At 36.3% G+C, this 13,564-nt stretch overlaps 1 protein-coding gene across 1 annotated transcript in view; it reads left to right on the top strand.

The window, feature by feature from the left end:
• LOC139138216 (phospholipid phosphatase 1-like) overlaps positions 1-10,947 on the top strand; it is a 55,396-nt gene extending 44,449 nt beyond the window's left edge. Inside the window, exons 3-7 of the mRNA XM_070706498.1 lie at positions 3,700-4,016; positions 4,350-4,407; positions 4,764-4,940; positions 6,519-6,697; positions 9,203-10,947. Of these exons, the coding sequence (XP_070562599.1) occupies positions 3,700-4,016; positions 4,350-4,407; positions 4,764-4,940; positions 6,519-6,656 (690 nt within the window). The 3' untranslated portion in view covers positions 6,657-6,697; positions 9,203-10,947. The remainder of the gene's footprint in view (positions 1-3,699; positions 4,017-4,349; positions 4,408-4,763; positions 4,941-6,518; positions 6,698-9,202) is intronic.
• The last annotated feature ends 2,617 nt before the right edge of the window (positions 10,948-13,564 follow it).

Below are 13,564 nucleotides of genomic sequence, written 5' to 3'. Positions count from 1 at the left end.
GCAATGTACAGGGTAGGCTAAAACGGCCCGAAATGCACCAACTTGGCAGCGTAAAGGCTACCAGTGCAATCCTCCTGGCTACACCGACTTTTGACCCGATTTTGACGGAGTTGGCAGGGAAAGGGTTATAGTAAATGGGTTATCCATTTACTAAAAATTTAATCGACATCAGGAGAAGTGATGTCATTATGTCTTCTAATTATTATATTATCCAGAAAATGATAATGATCTGCAGATTTGTGGATATGTGGTAATTAGCCTACAAATCATTAGTTTCAAGAGAAAAGTAAATGTTATCAAAAACTCATTTTAAATATAATAAAGTACATGTACTATTTTCCAATATGTGCCATTGATCCACTGTGCTGCAGTAGCTATTGTGTTGTTTTCAATGTCTCAGGGGTGTATTAGAACTCATGAGACAGTGGAAACAAGTTGACAGTGATATTACACCAGACACAGTCATAGTGGTAGTACAGACATTATTTAAACTGCAATGCGTGGTCTTGCTCGTAATTATGGAAAGAAAGGCAAGAAAATAAAAGAAAGGGTAAACATCGTGATTTGAGAAAAGTTCAGCAATCATTGTCATTATCACTGTCTTCCAAATGTTCCTGAGTGTGGATGCTATAGTTAGAGGAATGGAGAGAGTTACGAGATTTGATCGTACAAATTTCAGCTTCATTTTCTGGAAAATGAAAATACTTGATATACTTTTATAAACTGATAAAGCCTGTTCATATCAAGAGAAATAAGTAATCATCCAAATGTGTAGCCAGGCTACCATCAAGCAGTGTGTGCTTGATTTTGATCAGATTCATTGTAAATTAGCACAAGAAAGAGCTTTTGACCTTGGTGCTGCCATGGTGACAGGTGAATTAACCCATTGATTCAACAAGTACTGTACTCTCCAGTCGTTGATTTTGACATTGACTGTGACTGGTACAAAAATTATTATGGTACTTTTCCAATATTTCTATTGCTCATTTTCTGTACTATATTATTTTGAAACAATCACTGCATGGTTATAAACTCACATGTCACGCTGACATAATGTTTTGGTATTTATCTATGTAAATTTGCCATTTATGCTCTAATTTCAAAATAATTTTCTCAATGTTTGATGGTAAAATTTTCGGTACTGAGTCTGAAATGCACAAGGCTGGCCAAGATTACCATAGCAGGACCTTTGAAAATGGCATTCTTTGGTGTATGAACCAGATAAAGTATTAAAGGACCAGTTACTAAGCTTGAACTTTTAGTAATATTTCTACTGTTTTTGTTGTGTATGTCAATTGTACATTTTTGTTCTACTCCCTAAAGCATGATAAAACATCAATATTTTGTTTGTCAGCACAGCATCCGTAGCATTCTGTATACGCAAAATGAACTGTCATTGTTTACATTAATTGATTATTCTCGTCTTGACCAAAATTCACTTATTAACAATAACAGTGCAGTCTACATATGTACACACAGAGTTGACAAGCTGAATACTGTATATCTTGATATCATTTTTGAGACAGAACAAGAAAATGCAGTTGATGTTAAAACAAAACTAGAGAAAAAAATTATCAAAAGTTACAGATAAGCTGAGATATTGTCTTTTTATAATTATATAATTGCCTTCAATAAGCCTACCACTAGTAATGATAAAATTTATAAAGACATAGTCATCATCAGCTGAAGTTACTTATTGTTGTTGTACAAGCATTAATGCTCAGTGCTCAAATTTTTGGGTCATAATTCATACAGCTCTGAATTCCATAATCAGCAAATATTTGAAGTTAATGGTTAATGATTTTTACTACCAGTATATGCACTTTACCTACATGTGAGAAACATTCATAGGATATACCTCATTGCTGTACACAGCCTCTCAAAAATTTCTCACCAAAGGTTCTGTGTCTAACATTACGTGAGAGCTGTCCAACTTGATGGTTGACATTGGAACAATAATGCATCTCACTGTTCTGGTTAAACTGTTTTGTCCCATATGTAAATTATGTTATATTGTGGATACTGTAAACATGCACGATTATAATATAGAATCCATTTCTCAGCATACATGCAGAGCATTCATAAGTTTTTTTTGAAACTTCAAATCATATCAAGCTAGCACTGTACCAAGGTGTCATACATATGCACGGTAAGCCCTCTGTTGATTTACAATTGGCAGTCAAAGTTTGACCTCTGACTGACTGCAAGGTTCAGAAAATAAGTCTCAGGGCGATGGTGTCAAGTTTTGCGCGAAGTAGGACCATTGGCATTGAGAAACAAAGTGCGAACTTCTTCCTTTCTTAGATGCTTCTCTAATAATCTCACAGGATATTTTAACTCGCCTGTAGAGATTCAAATTCAATTCAAACACATTAGGATGTAGTTTACTTCAGTTAGAAGACACTAATGACCATAGTCTATCGAAACATTGTACTAGTTGTCAAACCTAATGGATACAAACTAATGTGCAAACAGAACCATCTTAGAGTCGATCAATTAGTCTTTGTGTTGCATTGAAAGTTTGTATGTTAATTGAAGAAAAATGCAAATGCATCGGTATGTTTTATTTCAGTATTTATTCCCATAGTACTGTTGGATAAATTTGTGGCACCTTTTCATCGTGGGTTCTATTGCAACGATGACACAATCAAATATCCGTACAAGAAAGACACGATTTCAGCAGGGCTGCTAATGGTCCTGGGAACAGCAATACCTTGCATAGCAGTAAGTAATGGCTATGAAAGAGCAAATCAACAGTTTCTTGACACTTCAGCTTAGATAAGATATCTCAAATTTGGAGAGACACACTTCAATGTGACAGCAATTTCATAGAAAAAAAGGCTTTGATATTGGAAATTCTGTGGTTGGGCTGAAGATAACTGAGTACACATTTAACAGCTAAACACAATCCAGAGGGGAGAGTTCAGCTTTACATAGTATAATGGGAGCTAAAGCCCCAAAGAAATGAGAAATCTGATTTTTTTCAAAATGCGATTGGACACAGAGCATTGATGAAAATTCTTCTTGACTCTATAACTGTTCAAGACACGCCTTTTACATTGACCACAGACAGTGGACAGTGTTCTTCCACCCCACTGTCTATTGTGTGCTGTTCTTCCACCCCACTGTCTATTCTGTGGTTATTGAGTTTGAATTGTATGTCATATTGTACATCTATACAATATATCTGCAAATACTCGTAAAAGTTCCATACGCATGCAAATGGATCCTTCATCCCTTATTTGATGTTACCATTGAAATTTCCTGACAACACCATTGATTAATGATTGGTGGTGTCAAGGGTCTTGTGAAGGGGGGGGGGGGTTGTTATGGCTCCAATCACGCTTCCCACTTCTACATCCACAGAAAGTGATCAGAAATGCTGAAGTCAAATTACATATATGTCATACGAAAACACGAGACATAATGGGAACAAAAAATTGCCATTAAATAAATTTTATAAAAGCAGATCAAAAAGTAATGCCTACTTGAAAACTCAGTACAGGAGAGGTCAACCATATCCCCGGAGGGACGCAATACCACGGAATTAGGCCGGCATGCTATTGGCTTCTTTAAGAGAGATAATCCATGATTTGAATGTCTTGTAATTGTAGCTGTGAAGAACACATCACAGACTGTTTATGTGGTATGAGCAAGAAAAACTTTCCAGATGAAAATACCCTCTTTTTATACCTGTAGATTATTTTCGTTGAAATTGGACTCTTCCTCGATGCAAAAAAAAGGACTGAGATAAGGAGTTCATACTTCAGACCCAGACACCTTAACACAGTGTCAGTTCACCCGCTAGTCTACCATCTTTACTTTATCATTGGTGTCTTTGGCTTTGGGATGGCGACAACCAATCTGCTGACAGAGACAATCAAACTGATGATGGGAAGACTACGGCCCCACTTCATCGATGTCTGCAAACCCAATTACAACTTGTTTAATTGTTCTGATGGTTATATTGAGGCTGATGTATGTACTGGAGATGCAGGTCAAATTGATGAGGCAAGGTAGGTCATAACTCACTCACCATGTGAAGTAAATGTTGTCTTCAGTTTGATCACATATATACTGTACTCTGTACATCTCTTTTGACGGTAATTTGTTCTTTCACTTCAATTTACCATACTCCTATGTTTTTGATTCAACATATTGACTTAAGAAGAAATCAAGACTGTGGGATGCAAACACCAACGTTACCAAATCGTTGAATAGTACCTCTTTGTAAATGTGACATTGAATGTCTGCGTGATGATAAAATGGCAATCATAATACTCTGAAAAGAGCCAAACCTCTAACTTATCTATTATCAGTGAATTTTTTTGTTTTTATTCTTTTTTCAGGTTGTCTTTTGTATCAGGGCATTCTTCAGTGGCATGGTATTGCGCCCTCTATTTGGTGGTGAGTTGCCTTTGTTTTTATGACCTCAAGATCGTTTGTCCAAAGATATTGTAAACTTCTTTCAAGTGTAAGTCATAAAAAACATTTTCAACTTCAAACAAAGTGCACAGGTGTACAGTATATTCATCTTTCATATCACACTCCCAATCTGACCAGATATTTTAACTAATTTTTTGCTGAATATTTTCTCATCAAATCTTTTCTTGTCCATGAATAGGTTATTCTCTGTGAATATATATACTCTTTGTGAAATCCCTGGCCCTCCTCTATGGCTGCTTTAATGAAAATCACAATTTGATTATACCCATGAAAAAGCCTTGAACACCCTTGCTTTGATATTACTCTTTCTATTGCAGTTGTATCTGGAAGTGAGATTCACATGGAAAATTTCTAGGCTTGTCAAGCCAGTGTTACAGATTGCTGTGTTGATGTTGGCACTGATGTGTTCCTTATCACGGATATCAGATTACAAACATCACTGGAGTGATGTCCTGGGAGGAGGTCTGCTTGGTGTTATTGTGGCTATTCTAACGGTAGGTTGTGTAGTTGTCTTCACATCGTAGTCAGATCTTCACTGTAAGCTTGCTGTTGTTGAGTATACATTTTAAAGACAAGAATTAAAGATGCTCTTTCTCTGCCCGTTGTCAAGCTTTGAGTGTTCACTCTTGATGCCCTTTTCTTTGTTTTTATTCTCAATGTCAAAAACAAATTTCTTGTCCTACTCCCAAATCATGTTGAAATGTCTAGGATTCATCTTGTTGACACAATTTTTTAGCCTGCAATTGAATTTTGTGTTAACGTGAATTCATTTGCAAACATTACATCGGGTTGGCAAGGCAAGTACTTGTCATTCCTCGTAAGTTGGGGAGAGAAAGGCAAACATATTTTTGTTTTTGTAGAACAAAAATAAAGATATATTATCAAAATTGCAACTAAATTACAGGGGATAGGAAGTGTGTTCATTGTGTTGTCATCTTTCAATTGGCTGTTTACATCTGGAGGAAGCCATAGGGTATGCTGTGTAGACATTGACGCATTCATTTTGAAATCTGCTTATTAAACATGGAGGCAGCCATGTGTGGAGGAGTTATTTGTACATAAGCGCAAACCATCTTGGAGATAAAGAAGAACATCCTCAGAAATGGCAAATCGAAACTCAGACAAACTTTAAACTGCCTTATGTAAAATGAATCATGACTTCACATGACCAAATGATGGCATACATTTGTGAGGATTAAGATTTTGGCCTTGGTATTTCTTGAATTTCAATAAGTATCTGATTTTTACAAATAGATAGTCAGGCAGCCATTGTGTAGCATTCTGTAGGAAAAAAATATACCAGTATACCACAGTGGCTACAATGGTATTTTAGGCAAAGAAGGCACAGTGGACTGTTGACAGTCTATTTGCAAGTTATCACTGTGTATCAACTTTAATGATAAAATGAAGGAAAGTTCGTGAGAAATGTAATTGTTATTGCTTTGAGAGATTTTTTACATGCACATGCACAGTATTTGCACCGAGTTTTAAACCTAAATATTCCAATGATATGTACAGGGTTCCATCGTTTGATTGGATGTCTGCAGCCATATGCAAATGAAGCAGTATGGGAAACATTTCGAAAATACCTGTAATTACAAGACACATGGGCAGGTAACTTTAGAAAAGCTGCCTGCCTAAGCAATATATTACTTGTCCCACATATTGTATGCCTGGTAAACGACTGCTCTGATCTCAACAAACCAAATACTAAAAGATATTTCTACCTGTCCATATAACAGTAAAATTTCAACTGACTGGCCAAACATTTACCTGCCTATTTGCAATCAGACAGGCAGTTACCTTCTTCGCTGAAGGAATATTGTATAATATCAATACCATCATCATTATTAACTGTCAACCCTATTGCTTTGCTTTTTGAATAATGCCTCATATTTGAACATGGTGGCACACTAGCCATATTGCTTCTGCCATAAATCGATAACCATTCTGTTATTGACAGAACAAGCTGTTATCTACCGTAATCTCACCAAATCTCATAAATGTTGCATTTTATCAGGTGCCTTAAAACCCGCTCACCACCAAAACTCCGCGTAACTTTCTCTTTTCAGTACTACTATGTGTCAGGCTTGCCAACGATGCAGTTACCATTGACAACTGATGGAGAGAGCACGAGAAACCGTGACCGCAAGTCTGGGGAGTCATATGATGTGGCACCGACTGACCAAGACATTGAAAATGGAGTCTAGAAGGCCACATGCAAGCGCACTTTCCTTTGTTTTTTGAGAGGGTATGGTACTTTCAATGATAAGATATCTTGTATTAAGGTCAAATTGGTGTTCCTTTCACATTATTGTCGCAATTTTAATAGGCTACATGAAAAGAATTATGTAAGCATGTATTTTAGTTCCTTGCCACGTTCTTTTAGCATTCTACTTGCAGATATAACACGGTAATTATCTTAAGAGTGCCAATTTTCTACCATTTTCAAACAAATTGTGTTTTCACATTTAATATTTTTGAATCTCACGAGCTTGCAGTTTTGTACTCGTCTCTAATCATCAAATTAGTTGACACAAGAGCGCAACTCCTCCATTGATACGAAATTCATCAAAAAGTGTTGGAATATGGCCAATTTGATGACCTCATTTTGTTCCATGACAAGATCACGATCTTGGTTTACTTTCAGATAAACCTCAACAACCGTTTGCAAATTGATTGTAGTGTTTTTTCCTGTCAATTTCATGTCCAATTCAACTTGCAACATTTCTGCTGTGCACCATGTGATATTGTATGACTTCGTGCTGTATGACCAGAATGACTAGGAAAAACCCGACACACTTCAACTGATGCCAGCCAGAAATACGAAACAAGACACACATTTCATGTTTGACATTTGAACAAGCCGACATCATATACTGCCTTTCTTCTCTGCCTCTCTGCCCATAATCTGTAAGTTGAAAATCACACACGCCACATCTCTTTCTGTAGTATATAAAAATAAGCCTCCATATTACCTGTGTCAACCATCCTCTTCAACCTCACCCCCTTGATAGACTGATGCGGACCTGAACGACACTGAAGCAACTAAAACCCAAGGAGAATGACAGTAATTGAAGATACTGTTGCTCTCTTTATCAGTAGTTGGCATGGCAAATTTTCTACAACCAAGTACGATTGTGACAATTAAAAGAAGAACGAAGAAAATCATTCAAGGAAATTTGATTTAAAGTACAGTATTCCGTGACAGTAGTTTCCTTTAGTGACAGTGCCCTCACAGTCACAAAAAAGTCTCTCAAAGGGGAAGAATCAGCTGTTTATAATCCCACTTTTATCCTATCATTGCATGAATCATAACCATAAACCCTCTCTTGAAACAAATCAATGTAAAGTGCAGTTTCAGTGTCTGCTATATGTAAATTCTCTCTCCTGTCTCTCTCATCACACTAATTCTTAGAACATTTGTCGCCAGGCAACAACTAACATCATACATGAAAATCATCACCTCCGAGGAGGTACACAATCATGTAGGTACTGTAGGCACTGGAACTTTCTGCAATCAACTTGTCCAACGCCCTGCTCTTCTCATTGTTAACACAACACAAACATGTCATTCAGAATGAGGAAAATGTTTCCTTTTCTTATCCATATTACGTTCACAGGTGAAAATACAACTATCTGAATGCAAAGAAAAAATGCTTTCCCATCTAAACATTTTTTTACAATGCTTTCATGATGAAGTAAAAATCCTTCTTTTATGATTTAACTTCCATAATGTACACCTGCTAGCATTTCAGCAGTCGGCATATCAACCTGTTCACCCCAATTTCCTTTTAACAGGTCTACACTCACCACTGATAACAATTGATTAGGGCCAAACCATTGTGGTGGAAGGGTCAGTATAACAGGCAGAATGCAAGAATGGTGGATCTTGATTTCCTTGTACCAGTAATCTACTTTTCTATGGGTACCTTTCATATTTAAATAACTGAAAATACCACCTAAGATAGTGTTGATCTGTAATATGGTTTATCCCATACCTATATACGATAGTTCCAAGACCCAATTCTATCGCTGGCTGTGCTGCTGACAAAACTAGGGTCAGGTATGCATTATTGTAAGCATGGCTATAATTGATCAATAGTACGAGTAATTGCGTTGACTTGACTTCCAGCTTGAAGCTACCTTTGAATTTAGATTTCGTATGCCAATGGGTCAATTCACCTCCATCGTTTCCAAAATCAAGCATCCTATGTCGACCTTGAATGAAAAACGAAAAGTCATTTATTTTTGAGTCATTGCCGTAAATACCAAAGGTCATCATGGTCACCAGGTCATGTCTGAGAAAAAAATCATAGAGAATAATTGTCATTTCAACAGTAAATACCATAATAGAAGAACAGAGTTCGAGACTTAAAAGTGAAGCCGTGCAAACATCTTCAACATTCGATGTTTCATCACCTAATTTCCGAGCTTGCCACTGTACAGATGTGCTGGTCACACGATCTTGTCTGGTGACTGTGCTCATTAATATGTAGTCCAAATTCTGACTGAAACATTAGCCCATACCTGACCCTATTTTCATTAGCACCACAGCCAGCGGTATAAATGGGTCAGGGAAGCAGACCAATCCCATACCTTGCATTCTTTAGTCTACTCTAATAGTGATAATCTTTTTACAAAATGATTGTGATAGAGGTGACTTGTCACACATGAATATCGCCATCCTGCTCTCCCAAGATTTATGCCAAGGCCATGTATCTCATTTCAGCTTTTTTCTCTTCTTCAAAAACAGTACCAGTACGTGTCAGATTTACTGAAGATGACCTTACCACTTGAAAAGAGACAAGAGGAAAGTTTAGAAATCGATTACAGAGAAGAAGAAGCATATATCTTGCAGGGTGATCGTGACACAACATATTATGGTGTATAGTGAAGGCATACAATGTAGTTAGAGTTACCTGCAGATTTCTTTTTTTATTTTTTTTTTTTTTTCTTTTTTTTTATTTATTATTTTACAGCAGTTGCTATTTTTTTCTCAAGCTCATTGTGGTCAAGATATTTTTAATTAGAGTGTACCCTCAATTTACTTGTGGTACATTCAGTAAAGTTCATGAGGTTAGAATTACTACTTTACAGTTTTACAACTCATGTCTATCTGAAAAAAAAATTAGATGAATTTTAGCAAATGCTATTTTTTTCATATTAAGATAACCTAACTTCAAAACAGTCTATGATTATATCAGTATAATTTTGTTACACTATAATATTTAATGTTGAGGCGTGTATTGTGTCTCGGTTGAGCTGATAGTATTGACTGTTATGTCAACCATTCTTGCCAACAGCTTCCTGAAAATTTCAAGTTTATCACAAAACTTTCAAAAGTTGGGTTCAATTGGGTTTAGGGTGAGAGATCGCAAGTACCAACACACAACTGTATCTTTGAGTTTATCCAATTTATAGTAAAACACTGAAAAGTACTTCAATGTTACTGTAGGCATTGGGAGTTTTGGATCATACTAATGTGAACTAAATTTTCTAAAATAGAAACGGATAATAGATATATGTCATCTTATAGACTTGTTTGAATATTTACTTTGATCATTTCTTTTTAATGCAAATTTTTGACCAGTCTCATTTTTGACAATTCATGACAGAGCTTATAACCTTCTGAAAAATTCTATGTTGTATTAAAAAAGTAAAATGCGGTCTCAAACATGACAATGGAATACATATATGGATGTATCAGATATCAGCAACTTACCATGACATAACGAGTTAGGAGTGCTTGTCAAATGGATCTGTCACTCAGTTGTACACCAGTAAATATTTTTAAATCTACATTCCTTTGTTGACATTTTAGGACAAAATGTGAATATATGGACCCATCACCAACTTTGATTGCTTTTATTTCTTAATCGTTATAAAAATACATACTTTCCTTACCTTAATCACCTTTACATCAAAACAGACAACAGTCATATACAAAGGTAGGTCTGAAAAATTATGTTTATGATCATTTCATTCTTAGATTTACTTCAGCCAAATGTTGTAAACACAGCTTGTAACATTGTACCATAAAGCTTCTGTTGTAGTTTATGATTATTCTGATATGCATTAGACAAATATGTGTCTTATTTGGTATTTTAGTATGTACATCTTCACCACTAGATTGGGAGATTCATCAATCAATTGGAATCTCTGCAATATTTCCCCCTCATGATTTTGTGGTATGAAATCATAGACGGCATCTTTGAGTGATCAAATTTTCATCTAATCCATTACGGTCCTTCTTGTGTGTGTCTTTCTTAATATTTAAAATTACTATCCTGTCTTTGAAAGAAGTGTGAATCCATTTACTGTATCCACTTATTCATTTTCCCTTCATTTCCTTTAAAGATAGAGAGCCAATTATGGAATGTGATGAAATTGTAGAATTTTAAACCATGGAAAGTTGTTTTAAAAAGCTATTTTTGTATTTTGCAGCTTAAAAGGCACATAGTGACCAAAATAGAGAATAAAACTTATTGACGAAAATGACAGCATGGTGTCTATCTCGTATATGTGGTTTATTTTGTATCAAATTTTGTTTTCTGCTAATGCATTTGTGTAGATCATATGCAGAATAAGACTATGTAGTTTAATAGATGGAACGGTTTCTCTTGGAATGATTTTAGACTGAAAGAGTTTCAAGTGTATTGCTCTGCTATAAATTTCTGAACCTATACTTGGAGATGGCAGGAGTACCCATTCAAGAATGAATCTTTCAGACTAAGAATGACTACTGTACCAAAGTCACCTGTTATAACACCATATAGTGTCTGTTCCACGAATTGGTTTTAGTCCATCTTTTGTATGTCTGTCAAATGGCAAGGCCGAAAGATGACGAGGCCTAGAATAGTCCAATGGTCAGTACATGTGTCAGCTCACATTTTGGCATGCCAATTCATATGGCACCGTCACTAACCCTCCTCAAGGTGATATTTACATAAGATAATTTATTGCGTATCTCAACTTGGAAGTCGTGACAGTACTTGCCTATGCAGGATGTCCTCATTCTGATTTGTTCAAATTATGACGAAATGATCACTGTACAATTTACTCCCATTGCTGTGAAATTTGTTATACAGGTTCTGGCACTGGATGTTCTTCTTCCAACTTGTTCAAATTATGACAAAACACCAAGAGTTTAATAATTTCTCATTAACCAGGTCACTTGACAGAGCCTGGCAGGTGTGATGTAAAATACCAGACAGGGAAGCAGGCGTTTGGGTCAAATTCGAGCACGGTGTCATTGACGACTGGAGACCAAACCATTTACAAAATATTCTTGAGTAGTAAGCGTAAAGGATTTTATCTCTAAAGCGGCAAATACAATCTTTGTATGTTTACTCAAAATTAGGATTTGACTTCTGTGAACATTTTAGAGGCTGAAACTTGGCAAAGAAAATTCTATTTGAAATTAAGTTGTCTAGATCAGTTTGGAAAATGAGGTCCCTACCAGACAGACGCAACATGTATATCTCTGAGTGAATTTGTGGTGGTTCTAAATAGAGCACCATTTGGCCTCTTTGCACAGGTCCAAAATCCCCAGTGTTCCTCATAAATATTCGATAAAACTTTAGTGCAAAGCTTTAAAAGTTTGCAAGATTGTTCTGTCTTACCTTGGAAATAAAATATTTCTCACTCATTGGAAAAATACACGTGTCGTTCCTAATGACGTAGTCTTGCCAACAAGAAACTAAGCAATCTTGTTGTTGTTGTTGTTGTTGATATTAATAGCAAATTGAAGAACCATAATTAATAGCTGCTGTTTATATCAAATTGATGTCATAGCAAATATATGGGAGAACATCATTTTCATAAAGCAAATAAAATTTTTCCCCATTTTCTTTCTGTAATGAAGAAAAATTCGCGTTTGAAATCTGAAACTCTGAAAGTTTGGTAGTAAGTGATGAACTCCATCATTTTACTTTAATTAGTTATATTACACACCCGAAAGGCAGGGGGTCGTCGAAACTGCGCATGTGCGACTTCTGAGGTTACAAACAATTTACTTTATGTACGACACAGATGACGATACCAACTGCAACATTTAAATTGCACGATGTACATTACAACAAACATATTTTGTCAATACAGTGTTTACATTGGTCGTATGGGTCCCGTACGATCTTTGAGCGCAGTTCCGGTGAGTCGCACTCCCTTAGTTGGTAGATTGACACGGAAAGAACACGGTCACGAAACTTCAGCTTAAGTGCATCTGTATCTTGAAAGATGGTCAGATATCAACCGTATGACTTTTTTCGAACCGCATGTTAAGCTATAGCTTCCAGCAATACGAGGTTTTCAATAAAATATCGCTTGCATAGGTTCCCGCGCGCTTCACATTTGTGGAACCGGTACACGTCATTTCCACTCTGCTAAATGTGGGTCCATAGCTATGGTGTTTCAAGACGGGATTCCTTCCCTTTTACAGGCAGGTTTTGACTTGACCAATAACAGCAAAGCCTTGCATGCCTAAATTCTCTTCAGTCCGTAAAGAAATCGTGACTGATTTTGAGTTGTCTTTTCATTTGAGCAATACTCTTGCAAAACTTGGCTAACTTGAGCTTTAGATTTGAAAGGCTGGTGAGAAATCAGTTTAAACTCCAAAGATCATATTGAATGACGGTTGAAACTTTGTGGAGATTAGTTATTTGACTGTTATGTGGAGAACTTCGGTTATCCATAGTCGGCAGGGTAAGTTCCACCTACTGTTGTCCCTCTCAAGAAAGCAGAGGCGAGTACTCGGCCCTGTTAGGGCATTTTTGGCTACCCAAGGCAAAAAATAAGGCTCCGCCGGAGCGGGTAAACAATCCAAAATTTGTCAAATTTCCCCCTTTCTTCTCTCGAAACTCGAATACGTAAACTTTCTTAGCATGCAAAGCTTATATTCAAGCATATATTTGACCGTTTTCCCTCATACAAGCACTTAAAAACTAATATTTGGTTAAAAGGCCACACTTGCCGAACTTGACTAAATTGAGATTGAGACTTGCATGGTGAGAATTTGACTTTTTTTCCCGACATGAAAGCACTTAGAAGGTAAATGTTTTGATGAAAGGTCACTCTTGCCGAACTTGACTAACTTGAAACTGAGATTTGAAAGGTTGTT

This window comes from Ptychodera flava, chromosome 8 (genome assembly GCF_041260155.1).
Source record: "Ptychodera flava strain L36383 chromosome 8, AS_Pfla_20210202, whole genome shotgun sequence".
Classification (NCBI taxonomy): Eukaryota; Metazoa; Hemichordata; class Enteropneusta; family Ptychoderidae; genus Ptychodera; species Ptychodera flava.
The sequence above is the reverse complement of the archived record's forward strand: the minus strand, read 5'-3'. Positions and strand labels throughout refer to the sequence as shown.